Source organism: Juglans regia, chromosome 13 (genome assembly GCF_001411555.2).
Source record: "Juglans regia cultivar Chandler chromosome 13, Walnut 2.0, whole genome shotgun sequence".
Lineage (NCBI taxonomy): Eukaryota > Viridiplantae > Streptophyta > Magnoliopsida > Fagales > Juglandaceae > Juglans > Juglans regia.
In genome coordinates, this window is record NC_049913.1 from 9,659,110 (window position 1) to 9,678,848 (window position 19,739).

General features: G+C 33.4%; 2 protein-coding genes across 2 annotated transcripts; both read right to left on the reverse strand.

Annotated features, from left to right (window-relative positions):
* Nucleotides 1-1,468: 1,468 nt before the first annotated feature.
* On the reverse strand, nt 1,469-4,198 carry LOC109019476 (lysine histidine transporter 2-like). The gene is made up of 7 exons (XM_019001766.2): nt 3,838-4,198; nt 2,980-3,363; nt 2,498-2,891; nt 2,317-2,422; nt 2,140-2,231; nt 1,987-2,055; nt 1,469-1,860 (listed from the first exon to the last, which is right to left on the reverse strand). Exons 1-7 carry the CDS (start codon nt 4,008-4,010, stop codon nt 1,762-1,764), a joined length of 1,317 nt encoding a protein of 438 aa, XP_018857311.1. The 5' UTR covers nt 4,011-4,198; the 3' UTR covers nt 1,469-1,761.
* Nucleotides 4,199-17,107: 12,909 nt separating this feature from the next.
* Nucleotides 17,108-19,009, reverse strand: LOC109019485 (lysine histidine transporter 2-like). The gene is made up of 7 exons (XM_019001774.2): nt 18,831-19,009; nt 18,336-18,719; nt 17,857-18,250; nt 17,673-17,778; nt 17,482-17,573; nt 17,329-17,397; nt 17,108-17,206 (listed from the first exon to the last, which is right to left on the reverse strand). Exons 1-7 carry the CDS (start codon nt 19,001-19,003, stop codon nt 17,108-17,110), a joined length of 1,317 nt encoding a protein of 438 aa, XP_018857319.1. The 5' UTR covers nt 19,004-19,009.
* Nucleotides 19,010-19,739: the final 730 nt, after the last annotated feature.

Below are 19,739 nucleotides of genomic sequence, written 5' to 3' on the forward strand. Positions count from 1 at the left end.
ACGGTTCGGAGCCATCAACGATACCCATCAAATCATAAGTACGAAGGATTGGAGTAGTGATAGAAATCCAACTAAGATAGTTGGATCCATCGAGCTTGATAGTACCAAGCTGAGCAACATTAGGAAAGTGGAAGGGAGCAGAAGAAGATGCCATAAGGATCGAGATAGAAAGCGTGAGCTTATAATATCTCTGATACCATGAAATAAACTACGCAGTGTATTGGATTGCTTTGGTTCTCAATACCAAAACAGAGTAATGTAGTTTGTTATATATAGATTACAAGATGTTATCGATTAAAATTTAAATCTATTTGAACTGATATCTATTTGAACTGATGTTATCTATATACAATATTTGAATTTGAATTTAAATATGAATGTATATCAGACTTCTGTTGTGGGAGATCTTTATCTGCTGAAGACTCGGGCTTGCATGCTGAATCATGAGGATTAACTCCAACAATGCTCAAATAGAAAATGAAGAGAACCCATCTTAGACTAATTATAGAAAACAAGCTAACATTCCACTGGTAGCTTTGCTTGTGTATAGCAGGTATCAGTTAATAAAACTCTTCTTCCTTCCGGCTGATATTAACCAAATCCTCCGTTTTTTAAAATGTGCTGTGATTCAAGTTCTTTTTCTTTTTGAGGTATTGCTTCAGCCACGAGTCTCTTTGCTTCGATGGAAAATGGATATTTGTACCCAATTGTGCTCTGTCTTTATCCGTTTTGATCCACCTTACTAAACATTCCACGCATTGTCGAGAACTTTATGTGATTGAATACATGGATTCTCTTCATGGAACTACCCTGTCACCCACATTTCTATGGCTGCTAAAAATCCATCTTCTTTTATGTCGAGATTCTGTGGTAGAATGCTTGCTAATTAGCTGTACTACAGAAGCAAATTCGGGACAATCAAGTCATTTTATGTGGAGGGAGGGGGAATGATTAGAGACGATCAAGAGAGATGGGAGTGGGACAGTTGGTTCTCTAGATTTGTGCACTTTATAACCCTTGTTGCTGGGAATTTTGGGCTCTATGGGATGGCATTCTTGTCTCTCTATTTTGGGAGTTAAGTCATTTGGAATTGAGATTTTGATGCATGGTAAGGTATCATATATTAAGTGACTTCATATGCCAACTACTTAAATGGCGTTCACTAGAAATGTGCAACATCACCAAAAGAGATTGGAGATGACAAGAATTAGGATGAAGAAGAGCAGTACTGCTCTTTCTACTATATCCATTTCATACAGAAATCAATTGGCTTTGAAGATATACAGACTCTACTTTTGAGGGCGTTTTACTTGAGAGAAGAAAAATCCTTGGCAGGGTATATTCAATCATTAGTGCTAACTGCTAACATAAAAAACCAGGGTTAGCCTAATCAGATAGTTGCTGTTTGACGTTCGCTCAGTTTCAGTCTCAGTTTCTTGGGATTATTTTGAACAACTCTCGAAGTGTGTTTGCCGTTAAAGATATGTGCCATTTGAATTTATCAAACTATTGAAAGAACAGCTTAATATAATATATAACAGAAATGTTCGAATGTGTACAGACCATAATTACCAATACGAGACAGAAATAGAGAATCCTAATACCAGATCACTTTTATGTACTAAATTCTACATTCATGTGTTTACAGGTAGACTCTGCAAACAAACAGAACTTGTGAAGCCTTAAACTGGAATATTCATAAAGGGAGATACTAGTCTTCATTATCATCAGGGGAAATGTCTGAATTCCTGTTACAGCAGTTCACGAGAAGAACCTGTAGTTCTTGGCTGAAAGGATGATCGACCTTAGCCCACCAATGGGTGATAGGACCATCAACATAACACCTAGCACAATGCAGATCTGACATGTAGAAATCAAAACAGAATCAGTTTAAGATAGATATTGCAAAGAACATGAAAAAGAACAATAATTCAATAAAATCCGAGTTTCATCTAGTTTGGTAGTTTGAAGCAATGTCAACATTACCCAGTTTGTGATCCAAGATAAGCTGAACTTTTTGGGTTTATAGATGGCGAGCCACATGATGCAGGGGAGCTGTAATGAGTCAAAAAACAAAATCTGTTAGCATTATATTGGATTATCATGTGACGAAGGGAAAAGAAAATCCATTTTTCTTACGAAGTATGTGGTCGGGGCAAAAGCGAATCCGCCAAAGAAGCCAAGGAGGCCCCCAAAGAAGGGGACTGCTATGGCTACGATCATGGTAAACGCTGTAGTCATTCAAACAAGTCAGAGTTTTATGGTAAAGAAATTCAGAATTCGTTTGTGTGTGTGAGAGAGAGAAGGCTGGCTTACCAACATATGAGGTCCGAGTAACAAAGCGAAGAATGAAAGAAGGTTGGAAGTTCAGTTTCTTCACCAGCAAAGTTTCCAACATATCGAACACCGGCATCGCGTAGATCTGCGGTTTTCAACACTTCAGCAAAGAAAATAAATGAAGATAAAGCAGACATTGGAACTATGGAAATGCACGCACCTGGTAACTTCCAATGACATGAACAACAACAAACATGTTAGCCATAGCAATAAGCCATGAGGGCTTCTCCAGGGTGAGGAGGATGTTGTCATCGACGCTGTTCCCAAAAATCCAGTACCCAATCAGAGCAACAGGGAAGTAGCAAATGGCCACAACGATGTATGCAACCAACACTCCTTTCCACATGGGTCCCTTGGAAGGCTTTTCTGGAGTTGAAGGGATTGTTGCTTGGATCTCCAAAACCACATTGTGGCCAGCATAGGCAAATGCCACATCACCCAATGCGTTAAAGAAATTGAAGGTAGCATCAGATGTGGTTTTAGCTGTGTAACTATAGTCCACATCTGGTTTAACTCCCTTCCCAGCAGAAGCTGCCCAAGCAATGGTTGAGTAACTGCACATATAACACCAATATGAATTAATCTAACTGTTTCATGATTGTACGTACCTTCCAGACAATGTTGACACAGACAGGGATTCACCTTAAGGACATGACCGCCGCGGCCAGTGACACGATGGAAATAGAGTTGAAGTTTGGGAGATGAGAGAGAACAAAGTGCACTGAAGCGAAAATCATGATGAAGTAGGAAGTCTTGATTTCCTTGCAATCAGGGCAAACCGAGTCGTGGAACTTCTTCAGAGATCTCCCTCCAGTGACCATGTAGACAATGTTCACACCAACTTCAACGATCAGCTGTTGGGGCACCACAATCCAAAGTCCCAGCTTTTCACCAAATGCATACTGGCCAAGCTCATGGTACCTATCGAATCGCTTCCCGGGTACCATTTCGTGCATCTCAACCATTTGCCATAGAGTGTATAAGGTGATCACCCATGACAATATAAGAATGGTTACACCAGGACCCCTATTATTATTATTGAAGGGAAAAAAAAAACATCTGGTTACATCGTGCGTTGACAACGATAGATCTGTTATTTTGTGGTCAGACACAAAACTTGATTGATTCTAAACTGTATATTCCAGGTATTTCTTTAGGTAATTTGTCTGACAATAAAATTAACAAGATCATGTTGGGGGGAAAAACCAACATCATGCTGATTCTAAAATTTTATCGAACAGTCTCTCTTGCATGATTTTAGCCCTCCAAAAATGGCAAACAGAAAGCAATTTATCTTTTAAACGCAAGAAACATAGTGTAGACATCTTAAATATTCAACAAAAAATGTTCGAAAAGAATCAAATTCTAGAAGGAAACCTTATGGTCATTATCGTTGTTCAACATCATGTTTTAGGTGACAAAAACATCGTCGGTTTTGCTCAAAACCATGAAACCAAATATGAAAATCCAAATTAAGTAGAAACGAATCAATAAGCATACCATCCAAGTTGTGACATGGCATAAGGCAGGCTGAGGACACCGGCACCAACCATGGCGGTGATATTGTGGAAAGCCGAGTACCACCATTTGGCGTTCCGAGAAGAAGTGATCGGAAGCCAATCGTCGATTTCCTTCTGCTTGGCTGCATCGTTCTGTGACCCATTCTGCGCCATCTTTAATTTGCTTCTCTCAAGAATCAAACCCTTTGGAAATTAAAGTTTGAATTAAGGACAAACAATGGAGGCCGACTGAGTCGCAGAACGATCAACTTACGCAAATGGAAACGGCCACACACACGCACACACACACACATATATAGAGAGAGAGAGAGAGATATGTATAGCAATCCGAGGGAATCGAGAATGGCACAGTTATTAGCAAAGCAAATTTGCTAAGAATGAAACGTGACAATTGGAGGCGTAATTATCGGTAGCGATACTTTCTGGCAGAAAGTTTCTGCTTATAACTGAATTTTGAATCTATGAAATTAGCCGTTCATTGGGATTCTGAGCTGTGCGGGGGTGTCTTAAATGACATGAAAGTCCCTCGATTCTGCAGTCAATGATGCTGCATGGGATAGTGAGTATGTTATCGTACCGACTCAAGATCTAGTTGCTTTTGGTAATTTTGGCTCTCTATAAAATCGTACATACGATGAATCTGATTGGATACGTACGAGGAGGTATGGTATCTCTAGCACCGGAGTCTCATCCCAACAAATTAGCATTGGTTGTTATTCGAATCCAACATTCATTTTTCATATTCATCCGTTCAATTATTTATGTTTAACATAATTTTAAAACTTTATCTTAAATAATTTTAAATTTGAATTTTGTTTTCAGTTTTTAATATTATTAAGATAAAATTTTGAAATAAAATAAATAATAATTTTCTTATAAATAATTTGATTGTCTTTATTAATCATAAAGAACGTGATAATTAATGATCTTTATTTGTTGAAAGAATATTGAGATCAATTGATATATTAATTGTTTTTATTTTTATTTTATATTCAAATTTGAAAATTCCTATATATTTATCCATGCTTTTAAGTAATTTTTTAAATTTTTGTTAAGATAAAATTAAAATTAATTTTTTTTTTAAATTTTGTCCGTCTCTATCCTTCCATCTTTATTAAGATAAAATTAAAAGTAGTTGATTGACATACAAAAATATACAAGTGACATAAAACAAGTACGATTTAGTTAATTCAAAATAAATAAATAAATAAATCTATAAAAGAAGATGATCTCTTTTAGGACTCTCTTTGATATATCTCAGAGTTTTACCAGGACGACAACATCTTTAAATTTACTTACCACGTAAATATCTCTTTATTTATTTATTTATTTATTATAATTTTTATTTATTATTTAATTAAAGAATGAACAACCAAACAGTACCATATCAACGTCAAAACATTATCATAAGTCATTCAACCGTAATTAACTTGTGAGACGTTGAAAAATTGCATCAACGATTATAAACATAACTAAACAATATAATATAATTAATCATTAAAAGCTTTTAATTTTCCAAAGTACGAAGCCTTTCTCTTCTCTCTTATATATCAAGTGATGTCAGATACATCTTTTTCTGTTGGGAGAAAATTAATAGAGATAAAAGAAAGAAAGATAAAGGTGTTTAAAAATTCTTTTGTGCTTAATTGTCAATTTCTGTAAAATGTAGAACTAATTTTTAATTTTCCATTTTGAGTTTCAAAATTAGTGTTACATGTTTCCATAAAAGACTAAACACGCGATTTTGTAATTAAACGAATTAATTGTATAAAATAAAAATACTTCTATTTTAGCGGATTAATGATGCAGTCGTGAAGCGTGTAAGTGGCGCAATCATTTTGAAAAAGATTTGAGTCCACTATTAAAAAATCAGTATTTTTTTTTCAAGTGGATTTCCTTTTTACTCACTTTTTTTAAAGAGATTGTGCGGCGCTTGCACACTCTACGAATGCAAATATTATTTCCCATTTTAGGGTTGGTTTATAATTTGATTAAATGAGTTAATAGTTTGTCAAACACCTCCTTTGCATACATTTATAGATGAAATTCAATAGTTGAATCTTCTACTATATCAATGCTCATACGACACTATTTATCAATAATCTAATAAGCTATCATTTAATTTGTTATTTAAAAAAGTAGAATTAATTTAATGAACAATGTGATATCAACACAATACGATAAAATTACAGCGAAAGTCCCGCTATATATATCCCTCTTTTCAACCACTTATTCTCTTACCATTTCAGCCGTTCAGTATTCTTAGCTGGATCGATCTGTGGAACGTGCCATCAATTAGGTCAAGATAAACGTAAAGGATTTTCATGAAGCTCATAATTATGTGTTTGCAAAAGAAAGATGTGGCAAAGATGGCACATGCTCTGGAGCCTCATGGACCTAAAAAAGGTTGGTTATTTAATGACCACCTCCTGATTTAATTAGGGGCATGATACTTGACAACTTGGGTGTAGCTGCCCAGCTTTTGTTTCCTCGTTTAGGATTATAGTTGTATTTTTCATGCATTGCTTGCTTCTATTCTACTCTGTCATTTTCAAAGTGCCAATGTTGATTCCTATTAACAGCAAGTTTGCATCAAGAACGGTAGAGAACGACCTTCCTTTTCTTATGCCTCCAACCAAAAGTGGGAACAGCAAAACCACAGTGGAGAAATGAGAAAATTAAGGGAAAAATAATACAAGGAGAACAGTACGAGTAAATAAGCTAATAATTAAACCATTCCTTCAGAAACAGAGAGGATGAAAATAATATTTTAGCTCACAAAAAGGTTAGTAGAGAACTTAATCGCTTGTGATTCAACTGCATTTAGATATTGAACTGAGTTGAGTTGAGTTGAGATGATAAAATATTGTTAGAATATTATTTTTTAATATTATTATTATTTTAGAATTTAAAAAAGTTGAATTATTTATTATATTTTGTATTGAAATTTGAAAAAATTGTTATGATGAGTTGAGATGATTTTAAGAACCAAACGAAGCTGGTTGTGCATAGTGAACTGATTTCAACATCAAGGCCTAATTAATTGTGCACCATGCAACACAGAAATACTGACTGGTTTCATCAACCTCTTTTCGAAGGAATTCTTCTGTGATCTGCATGAGTTCATCGTTGGTTCTCGCTTTTGCTTTTATCATAACTCGTTATAATTGGCCTCAAGTAGGACTTTCCTCAACAAAGTAGAAGAGCTTTCTATCTGCTTAGTGTATGTACACTTTAAGTCTATTGCCCGCGGAAAATACTTGAGAGATTATAATTCACCGTAATAGCATAAATCTAAGACAATGAGTCAGATATTTAGCTTGACCATGAAGTTCTAAAGCATCACTCTTATGACTTGGCCTAACATGCACCAGACAGTTCATAGCCATTGATCTCTCATTGGCAGTGACAATACAATGAGACAGGCTCATCGGATAAGTATATTCAGACGCAAGGGCCGGATAGTTAGACCAATCAATCTACATGTATATTTGTTTTTTTAATCTTAAACAACAATCTTAGGATAAAAATGTGTTGGTTTTAGATTTAAGATGATTAAAATATTTTATTGTTAAGTAAAAAGTTAATGTAAACCATTGTCGTTGTTCAATGTGTCAGTTCGATGGTCAAAGTTTTAAATGAAAATGTATCTTGGTGACTTCAATCGATGCATGCCTCTTATGGATAAGAGCCTTAACTGCTTGGTCATCAAGAATTGTGCCCTTTGGTGAATTAGAAACCTTTTGAATGTGTTCACTGTGAATTGAAAAGTTGTGACTTTTCATGAATGCTTTTTTATTTTAGTTGTGATTTTTCGCGAGTGCTCTTTCATTTTAATTGTGACTTTTTATAAGTACTATTTCATTCTTTATAAATAGAAAATCCTACCCAAAAATTTACCTATTCCAAATTCTCTAGAAAATTAGAGAAACACTTTCTCTTTCATTTTGTTTTTCTTTATTTGGACTTTGGCTATTTTATATAAGGTCTGCGAATTTTCTTTTGTGTGCACTAAAAAGGAAATTAACGGGAACCGACGTTCTATTTTAGGAGTAGACTGTTAAGAAGCATAGTACATGTTAAGATTTGGAGGAGATAAAATCTACTCTAAAAAAAAGTCCATCACAAAGCGTATGCACGTATATCTCTTATACCCATATTTTCCCAAAAATCTTAGAGTAGAAATTCTATTTTTTAAACTAGAGATGTATTGTTAATTATTTGGCTATTATCATGACTTCTAATAAACCTATTGCACCCGAGAAACTTGGAGAAGTAAATTTTAAGCGTTGCAAGAAAAGATGAAAATATTTTTTACAATGCTTGGATTATATTTTGTTATTGAAAATGATCCTCATTATAATGATTTACATGAACCCACACATACTGTTGAATTGCAAAACTACAAAGAGAAAAAGATAATTTGCGTAGATGTAGGATTTTAAATTATTTAAGTGATACACTTTTTAATATTTACCTACATATTAAATCTACCAAAGAGATTTGGAATGCTCTTAATAAGAAATATAGTATACAAAATTCCAGAATGGAAAAATATAGCATAAGCTAATTTCTTGTCTTTAAGATGAATGATTCCAAATCTGTGATAGAGCAAGCTCATGTGTTAACTATCATTTACCATGAATTAAGCCAACGGAAAATGGGTATTACCGAACATTTCCAAATTGCTTGTACAATAGACAAGCTGCCTCATTAATGGAAACATTTTGGTTTATCTCTTAAACATGAGATTATGTGTGTGATGGTTTATTTGTAATAAATATTTAAAATAATGTAGTAGACAAATTTGTCTCTAATAACATTTTCTTTCTACTTGTTCCTCTTCAATATAGCATGCTAGATTAGGTAATGTTAGTTATCATAATGTTAAAAGTATAATGAAAAATATTAATGTATTCAATCAAAATTGCCTAGAAAGCCATTTAAATATGTTGTAAAAAAATTTGTCACTACTTGAATCAATTCATGGTAATGGTTACTATTTAGACAGTGTCTCTTCAGAATGTGGTAATAAATATTTCCTTACTTTTGTTGATAATATGTCCAAATTTTGTTATCTTTATTTGGTGAAAACAAAAAGTAATTTTTTTAATAAATTTGTCATCTATAAAATGAAAGTGAAATCAATTAGAGAAAAAAATTAAGATTATCATGTCTGATATAAGAGGTGAATACTTCTCTAATCATTTGGTTTAATACTGTGAAAATGATGGTATTGTATATGAGTAAGCCCCTCCATATTCTCCTCAATCCAATGATGTTGCTGAAAGAAAAAATAGAACCTTGATAGATATAATCAAATGCATTCTTTCTAGTTTTGACTTACGTGAGCAATGGTGGGGGGAAGTAATACTTGCATGATAAAATTTTGAATATAGTATTATTTAAGGTATCTGACAAGACACCGTATAAACTCTGGAATGATAGAATGCCCAACATTAAATTCTTTAGAGTTTGGATTGTTTTGCAAAGGTTCAATTTTGTTCCGTTCCAGCCATTTCGGTCGAAATTTTCCGTACCACTATTGTACCTAGTATACTATACCTCCCCGTTCTATTTCGTTTCAAATTTCGGTCCGTTTTGGCCCGCTTCAATTATTCCAATAAAATTTTGGTCATTTCGACCGAAATTGACATTTATGAACCCATTCCATTCATGGCTATTTTAATGGCACTTTTGTAATTTTCCTGAGTTTTGATGGTATGTTGTAAATATTTAGTCTAGATGATATTTAATTAATTCCAAAATAAAAATGTATTTGTCTAATTTTAAATATAATTATAATTTCTTTGCTTTTGTATTTTTCATTTTATTTTTTTGTGTCTCGACTCAAGCTTATGATTTTTTTAATATTATCTTTTGACACTAATATCTCTATTTTTTTAATCTTTTTAACATATATTTATTTGATAAATCGTCAATTCTTTCATATATATATATATATATATATATATATACACACACACACGCACGCACGCACGCACATGATGCACACTTACATATACATGTATATTTGATTAGTTATCGGTTTATATATACATATAAAAATATATACAATCCCGAAATGGCAAACTGGAATGTACCGATACTGAAATATTTTGTTACAGTACTTAAATCGAAAGGATCACCAGAACAGAATTTAAAATATTGGTTAATGCTCCAAAAGTCAAGAAAATGAAATTAGGTCCCAACACAGTATATGTAGTATTCATTGGGAATGCTAAAGATAATTCTATATATACATTTTTAATTATTAAATCAGATGTCTAAGACATTGATCCTAACACCATTATAGAGTCTAGGGATACAACATTATTTAAAGATATATTTACTTTCAAAACCAAAGTAAAATGATCTTTGCCTATATTAAGTTTCCTGAACGTACCATTTTATCTAATTTGAGTTTATTTGAATTAGAAAGTAAACTTGGAAGATGAAAAATGAGTCTCTATGCATTATTAGAGTTTAAAGCACCCCATATTTAACGATTACTTCTAGATCATCCTTAAAGATCTCTTATTTTCAATTTTCTTCGGGTTTTTGGGGGTTTCTGTTTTTCCTATTTTCTTTGGTTGCATTCTTGTTTCTCGGATCCAAAAAATGGATGAATTATTGCAAAAATAATAGAGATCGTCTCAGAAAAAGTGACAAGAGGAAACCATAATTTTGGGACAATTAGTTTCATCGATGCTTACCTGATTTGCAAAATGCCTTGGATTTGTGAGACCAATGTTCCGAGTAGAAATTAAAGACAACATTTAGTAAGTGTGGCCGAAAGTTAGGAAAAATATTTAGTATCGAAAGTTGAAAGAATCTTAAGAATATAATACAAATAATTAAATTATCTCTTTCTATTAGGGGTGTAACCGGTCTGGTCCGGTTTTAGATAGAATCTAGGATCGAATTGGTATGTACCGATTTTTCATTTTTCAAATCCGATTACGCCCCGGTTACCCTCCTAAACCGGTACATCTGGTTTTACCTGTTTCCGGTCCGGTCCGGTCCGGTTTTCCAGTTTTTTTAAAATGTAAAAAACATATAATAAAATGTTACTTCTTATGATAAAATATTATTAATAATTTAATATATATACATATTATGTTTAAAGCATATGATCAATTAAATTTTTATTTTTAAGATTAAACTTTTATTTTATAAATTATAATAACATTATCTTATATATAATTATATTAATAACATACGATCAAATAAATTACAAATGTTCATATTTAAGATTAACATTTTATGTTATAATTTATAAATTATAATATAAAATTATTTCATATATGATATATAATTATATATAAAAATTTAATATATTATTATATATTATATATAAAACTTATGTATATAAATATTTTGTATAATATATAAAATTAATTTATATATATATATATATATTTCCAACCGGTCCGGTTCCAAAAAATACGGAACCGAAACCGGACCGATTCCGGTCAGTTTTCATAATATAGGAACCGGTTTCGGATCGGACTAGTTCAAAATCGGACCAACCAGTCTGATCCGGTTTTTCGGTTTAAATTTACACCCTTACTTTCTATTAACTTAAAGTTTTTGAACAAATAGTGATTTTACTTGATATCAAAGCAAATGTTTTAAGTTCGAATCTGACTACTATACACTTCACTTCATTTAATTAAATATTTTATGTGTTGGACCTAATCATTAAGGGGGAGTCTGGTCTACACGTGAGAGAGAGTATTAAGATATAAATTAAATAATAAATTTTACTTCTTCCCATCAGTTTCTCTCGTTTCTCTATGCATTTCTTTGTTACCGCCGCCACCCATGCAGCTCTCGTCCTTTCGGTTGGGCAACGCCACCGCCCTCTACATCGCTCTCGTCCTCTCGGATGGGCAGCACCTCCGCCCTCCACACTGCACTTCGTATGGTTTAGTCTCTATCTCTATCTCCCTGTCTGTTTCTCTCACTCTCTCTCGGCTTCTCTCTCATATTGTCCCTCTCTCTTTTTTTCAGGTTAGCCATCGGGATTGTAAGAAGACATGCCACAGCCAGTGTAGCTGGATTCATCAGCTCTCACTTGTCAACAAATTGATGGAAAATGAAAAGCAAAAGAGATCATCACTTTTTCTTATCATATATCGGCTTAATTTTGTATTTATTCTTGATTTAAATATTTGATGTCAAAGGGATAGGTGGTATTAGAAATAGGACCCAAGATTTGATTTTTTAATTCCAATTTGTTTTAGGATTACACAATGGCCGTGGCTTAATATTTAGGTTAATGTGGTAGAACTTGTGCTTGTCTATTTCCACCTACACTCATTTGTTTCATTGGTTTGATTGGCAGAGCTTGTGCTTGTGTATCTTCTTATGGTTAAAATGGACTCCATTCTCTACACTTTTCAAAATTTTAATGTTTTGATTGATGAGTTTTAGGTTGATAGTTTTAGATTGATAGATGAGTTTTATGAATTTTGATGTATAGATTGTTGGAAATTATGAAACTGAAAATAAAAAAATCTTTAAAAAAATAAATGTATTAAAAAAGTAGATAAAAATGATATTACTTATCAAGAGAAATAATTTTCTTTGTTAAGTTTACAGTGGACCACTTTTCTATTCCCAGTTGTTTCTTTTACAAATTTAAAGGGTTAGTTTTGATGAATATGAACCAACATTTTGCAGTTGACAAAGACCACTAAAAATTGTATTTCTTCATCAACCAATTGCAGTAGACAAAGACTACAACCAGTCGCATCTCCATTACACCACCTCTGTCCTCCAAGTTGTGACGCCCCCATGGTAAGTCTTTGTCTCCAAATAGCTTGAATATTTTTGTAGATTTTTTGGATTTAATCTGAGTGAAGGAAGATTAAGTTGGATTTGGGTTATTTTTGTGGTTATTTTTATGGATAAGTCTAGATATAATTTTCTTGAATATGTATGTGTCTTTTGGATATTTGGAGGTGCAAGGCTGGATTTTCTGGCTGTAAATTTTCTATGATTAATATCTAAAATAAAGTGAGTGACATGTTTATATTTTATGTGCATCGTCATTGTGTGACTTGTCTAATACTCAAGTCTTTAGTTAGTGGATTGTGCTCTAAAGATTTTTCTCAGTATAACCAACAAGGCCTCCTTTGAACAATTGGGTTAAAGTAAATATTGAAGTGTAAAATATTGTGCACACCATTTGCTGCACCAACAAACATTCACCACAACAAATCATGTCTATTGACACGAAAATTTTCTTCCCAAAAGAGTGGGTGTTTGTCCCAAAATATATTTTGGGACGAAAATAAAACGTCTCAAGGTCATCCCAATATCAATATCCCAAAAGGTATTTTGGGACGAACGTTTGCTGGGCCATTCAAACATGTTCAAAAGACCACTTTTTTTGGGACAGCTGAATTTCATCCTAGAAAGGAGTTCAAATGCCAAAACAAAACGTTCAACATATGTTCGAACATATCCTACATAGGTGGTCGATCGATACTAGTTCGTTTGACCAAATAAACATGAGGGAACATTCGAACAAACAAATTCATGATCGAACGGAAATTATATTTTTATGGATTGAGTAAGATGTTCGAACGTATAATGAAATGATTGAGTGATTTGCCAGTTAACAACCGGTCGAACGGTTGTTTTTTATGTATCCTATTCAAACATTTCATAGTCGTTCGAACGGTTAATGTTTTATTTTAACCAAAAATTTAAAACAAAATAGGCATAATTAAATAATATTTAAAAAAATTCATTACAAATAAAACTAGTCATATGTCCGAACTCAATAAATAAAATAATAATACTAATAATGTCAACCGTACCGAACTTTATATTTAAATCTCAAAATATATGCAAAACATGAAAATCAGTTGCTTGGATGTCTGAAATGTTGGATAAGCATATGCATTTGGAGAATCATCTCTTTCCTGAACTCTTATTGTCATTCTTTTTGCTATTTCATGCGCATTTCTATGTCTGCTTGTTTCGCCAATTGAGCCTCTAACTCATGATGTCTTGTAATCAACTCTTTGATCCTGGAATTCGCATTCTCTAACACTATAGATGTACTTGATGTTGAGGAAGAGCTAGACGGCTTTACAAAGCGACCCAAACCTCTCAAATATCTTGAATTTTGACTCAGAACTTATGTAAAAACTTCCTGAACCTGTTCTAGACCGGGTTAATATTTAGGGAGATGCACAGTCGGAAGATCATGAAGTATCGGCAGGTGAGACATCTACGCAGGTCGATGCATCACACACAACTACTCGTGAGGAGAATGAACGATATAGTGTTTGCAGAGATTAGTGGACACACATAAGCGGTGATAGATGCAGTACGTACGGAGGTCCGTACTGCCATGTAATCTGAGTTGCATACAGAAATTAATGCTAGTATCTCATAATTATGTACAGAGATTAATGCTAGTATCTCTGAGTTACGTACATAGATTATTGCGACTCAGGTCACGATCACTATTCGACTGATATAGATAGAGACACACTTAGCTGCAGTTGAGGATGTGTGCATAGAGTTGAGATCATAGTAGTTTCTATATTTATTTATTTTTGTTTTTAGTATGGATAATATCTGGTATTTTGTAAATTTGATTTAATTATGAATTAAATATTGTTTGTCTTTTCTAGATCAATTATTGATTTGTATTATTCCTGTTATTTAATTTATAAATTTTATATAAATTATTAGTTAATATAAGAATAATTATATTTATTATCCCTAGTACACGCCACACATTTTACCTATTTTATTTTATTTTTTCATTTTTCCTATAATAAGTATATGGTGTATAGATGATAAATAGAACAATTCAATTAGTTTAATAAGAATAAAATAAAATTTAAAATAAAAACGTAAAAAATGATAAAAAAATAATTTTAAAATTTGTAAAGTAGCATTCATCTAACCACCATTTGAACACTTTAATGTACATTTGAACATTGTTTAACTTACCATTCGAACAATATAGTAATATGTTCGAACGGTAAGTCAATGTCCTGCCAAAATTTATTGACTTAACCTGCCAATTTACTGTTTGATTATAAATAATATCTATTCGAACATTGTTTTACCTTAGAGTTTGAACATTTTTGTATGTTGTTCGAACGTTAAGTCAATGTCCCGCTAAATGTTTTCACTAAACGCGCCAAATTATCGTTTAACCATATATTATTTCCATTCAAATGTTCATTTTATTTTGTTCGAACGTTTTTTCTGGATATTTGAACGGCTATCTTATTAGGGACGAATTTTGAAATTCATCCCTGCATCTCATTTTTTGGAACGATTTTTATTAGTTCAAGATAAAAATCGTCCCAATAGCTCTTTTTTGTTGTAGTGATTTGCTGGTGGTTTGACGTTGAAACATTTGTTGTTATGGGTACATGCTATGTTAACTGTGCTAATGATTTGTTAGGACCATATGATTTTGGTTTGTGAGCATTTACTGCGATGTATACCAATTGTTGTCTTGCAATGTATACCATAAATATATATGATGTTAGTTTGTGAGCATTTATGGTTGCATGCTACATTTAAGCTAAACCTGGTTTGTTCTATTTATCTCAGATTGTAGTGGTTGGATTGTAGTGTTCTAGGAGTAAAAGAGATAAACATACAAGGCAAGAGACTTTAATTGTTGAATTTCTAAAATTTTTGCAGGAACTTAGCCATATATTGGAGGAGATTAAGCTAGTGAAAGACGAGATGAACTTCAAACAACAAGATTGGAAGTCATGCCATCAACTCAGTGGCTTTGGATATCTCAGATTGACTACTATAGAAGTAGCTGTATGACCATATATAAGAAGCAATAAAATTGTCAATCCTTGCTTTAATCATAGAATCATTGGAATGAAAAGATTTTATTTCTTTATTTTAATTTAACATACGATTTTATAGATATGTTATTAACTTAATAATGTTGGGACAATGGGCTTTTTATTTTTATAGAAAGATATTTTATTGTCAATAAAGAAAATGAAGAAAATTGAAATTACATTTGAATGTAAAAAAATAATAGATTTAATTGTTTGTATTATATTCCTAACATCTCTTTACTTTGTCTTTATCCGTCTTCATCCACCTTAATCAACATATTCGTCTTTTTTCATGATTTCATGTATTGTCGAGAACTTTATGTGATTAAATACAAGAATTCTCTTCATAAAACTACCATGTTACCCACATTTTCTATAACTGCTAAATATCCATCTTCTTTTATGACGAGATTCTGTGGTAGATCGCTTGCTAATTAAGCTGTCCTGCAGTGCAGAAGCAAAACGGGGACAAGACAACAACAATAAATATTTGTAATATTACTGTGGGAAAATCAGGGTATTTTAGGACAATTTTATATATTACACTATTATTTTATTTTCATTCTATTATATAATATGTGACATATTTATTATTATTAGATGTTATTTTATTTGATAATTTTTTATTATTTAATAATAATAAATATGACATATTTTATATAATGAAATGAAAATAAAATGTAAATGTTACGTAGAATGTTAATCATTTTATGGAGAGGATGGGGAAATGATTAGAGAAGATCAAGAGACATGGAAGTGGGAGAGTGGGTTCTCAAGATTTGTGCACTTGTGGTTTCCATGGGATGGGATTCTTGACTTTTGTTTTTTTGGGAGTTAAGTCATTCGCAATTGAGATTTTGATTCTTTCTACTAAATTTTGTCATCTAGCAGCTATCCTGTCGCCTAGTATGTACCGTTGGCGTACGTTGGGGGCATCATCAGTGTAATTGCTTTTTTTTTTTTTCTTCTTCTTCTTCTCCTCTTTTCTTTTTTTAAAAAAAATATTTAAAAAAATACACAAATTTTTATTGATAATAACTTTCTTAACTATTAAAAAATAATAATTAAAAAATATATATATTTTGTAATGCTACGTACAATCGTAGAGTGTATAAGTATTGTGCAATCATTTTAAAAAAGAGTATGATCTATTATTAAAAAATTAGTTTCTTTTTTTTTGTGTTCCATATTTATTTTTTTTAAAGTAATTATACGACGTTTACGCACTCACGACTACGACTGTATCATTCTTCTTTTCCTTTTGGTCATTCCCAATCACACATGGTAGTACATTACATTTTATTCTAAGTGGCTTCTTGTGCCAACTGCATCCACTCGAAATATGCCTCATCATCAAAATAGATTGGAAAGGACAAGAATTAGGATGATCGACCTTGTACTTCACGAGAAGAACTTGTAGTTCTTGGCTGAAAGGATGATCGACCTTAGCCCACCAATGGGTGATAGGACCATCAACATAACACCTAGCACAATGCAGATCTGATATGTAGAAATCAAAACAGAATCAGTTTAAGATATTGAAAAGAAAAGGAAAAAGAACAATAATTCAATAAAATCCAAGTTTGATCTCGTTTGGTAGTTTGAAGCACTGTCAACATTACCCAGTTTGTGATCCAAGATAAGCTGAACTTTTTGGGTTTATAGATGGCGAGCCATATGATGCAGGGGAGCTGTAATGAGTCAAAAAACGAAATCTTTTAGCATTATCTTGGATTATCATGTGACGAAGGGAAAATAAAATAATTTTTTCTTACGAAGTATGTTGTCGGGGCAAAAGCGAATCCGCCAAAGAAGCCAAGGAGGCCCCCAAAGAAAGGGACTGCTATGGCTACGATCATGGTAAACGCTGCAGTCATGCAAACAAGTCACAGTTTTTTAGTAAAAAACTTCAAATTCCAGAATTCATTTGTGTACGTGTGCGTGAGAGAGAAGCTGGCTGGCTTACCAACATATGAGGTGCGAGTAACAAAGCGAAGAATGAAAGAAGGTGTGAAGTTCAGTTTCTTCACCAGCAAAGTTTCCAGCATATCGAACACCGGCATCGCGAAGATCTGCGGTTTTCCACACTTCAGCAAAGAAAATAAATGAACATAAAGCAGACAATGGAACTATGGAAACGCACGCAGTACCTGGTAACTTCCAATGACATGAACAACAACAAACATGTTAGCCATTGCAATAAGCCATGCGGGCTTCTCCAGGGTAATGAGGATGTTGTCATCGATGCTGTTCCCAAAAATCCAGTACCCAATCAGAGCAACAGGGAAGTAGCAAATGGCCACAACGATGTACGCAACAAACACTCCTTTCCACATGGGTCCCTTGGAAGGCTTTTCTGGAGTTGATGGGATTGTTGCTTGGATCTCCAAAACCACATTGTGGCCAGCATAGGCAAATGCCACATCACCCAATGCGTTAAAGAAATTGAAGGTAGCCTCCGATGTGGTTTTAGCTGTGTAACTATAGTCCACATCTGGTTTTACTCCCTTCCCAGCAGAAGCTGCCCAAGCAATGGTTGAGTAACTGCACATATAACACCAATATGAATTAATCTAACTGTTTCATTGTACGTGACTTCCAGACAATGTTGACACAGACAGGGATTCACCTTAAGGACATGACCGCCGCGGCCAGTGACACGATGGAAATAGAGTTGAAGTTTGGGAGATGAGAGAGAACAAAGTGCACTGAAGCGAAAATCATGATAAAGTAGGAAGTCTTGATTTCCTTGCAATCAGGGCAAACCGAGTCGTGGAACTTCTTCAGAGATCTCCCTCCAGTGACCATGTAGACAATGTCCCCACCAACTTCAACGATCAGCTGTTGGGGCAACACAATCCAAAGTCCCAGCTTGTCACCAAATGCATACTGGCCAAGCTGATGGTACCTATCGAATCGCTTCCCGGGTACCATTTCGTGCATCTCAACCATTTGCCATAGAGTGTATAAGGTGATCACCCATGACAGTATAAGAATGGTTACACCAGGACCCCTATTATTATTGAAGGAAAAAAACATCTGGTTACATAGTCCTCTGTTTGCTCTAAACCCAGAAACCAATTAATTATCAAAATCCAAACTAGAAGTGAATCAATAAACATACCATCCAAGATGTGACATGGCATAAGGGAGGCTGAGGACACTGGCACCAACCATGGCGGTGACATTGTGGAAAGCCGAGTGCCACCATTTGGCGTTCCGAGAAGAAGTGATCGGAAGCCAATCGTCGATTTCCTTCTGCTTGGCTGCATCGTTCTGTGACCCATCCTGCGCCATCTTTAATTTGCTTCAATTCTATCAAGAATCAGACTGATCTTGGAAATTAGAGTTTGAAAGAGACAACAATAGAGGCCACAAGCACGTCTAGGTACGTACGTACGTACGTACATATAGGTTATAGGTACATATATATATATATATATATATATGCCAGTTATGGGCATTACTTGGTTACTGTGGTCAGCGATACTTTCTGTTTATGACTAACTGAATCTAGTCCGAAAGGGCGTCATTGGGATACTGAGTTGTACGGGTATCTGAAATGACATGAAAGTCCCACGTTTCTGCATTCAATGATGCTATTATGGTTACATACGATTAATCTGATTGGATACGTACGAGGTATGGTATCTCGAGCACATGTGTTTTTGTAATTCTGGCTGCCAACAAAAGTAATGATACTGACAGCACTTTTTACAACACTTTTTTATAATATATGATATAAGATGAAAGTATTTTTATAAAATAATATTATTTTTTATGATATTTTATAATAATATCTGTCATATATTATTTTTCGCCAACAAATTAGAATTGCCTGTTATTCGAATCTAACGTGTACAGCTTGTCAAATGTTATTGTTTTGCCATGTCATTCATTTTTTGTAGAGTACTGTCGTGTCTTAAATATATAAATTTGGTATAATTTTCTTTTTGTAAAATTACAAGTCTCAATAAAAAATGAGTTTTTTACATTTTCTTTTATAATGAGATTTATTTTTTTATAAACGATT

Bases quoted from the DNA above. Each gene is read 5' to 3' on its own strand.
- LOC109019476 (XM_019001766.2), bottom strand. From the start codon at position 4,010: ATGGCGCAGAATGGGTCACAGAACGATGCAGCCAAGCAGAAGGAAATC. The intron at 2,892-2,979 runs GTGAATCCCTGT...TTATATGTGCAG, and splicing joins GCGGCGGTCATGTCCTTAAG to TTACTCAACCATTGCTTGGG. The intron at 1,861-1,986 runs GTAATGTTGACA...TCTACATGTCAG, and splicing joins TATCTTGGATCACAAACTGG to ATCTGCATTGTGCTAGGTGT.
- LOC109019485 (XM_019001774.2), bottom strand. From the start codon at position 19,003: ATGGCGCAGGATGGGTCACAGAACGATGCAGCCAAGCAGAAGGAAATC. The intron at 17,779-17,856 runs GTACTGCGTGCG...GGAAAACCGCAG, and splicing joins ATGTCATTGGAAGTTACCAG to ATCTTCGCGATGCCGGTGTT. The intron at 17,574-17,672 runs GTAAGCCAGCCA...GCATGACTGCAG, and splicing joins TACTCGCACCTCATATGTTG to CGTTTACCATGATCGTAGCC.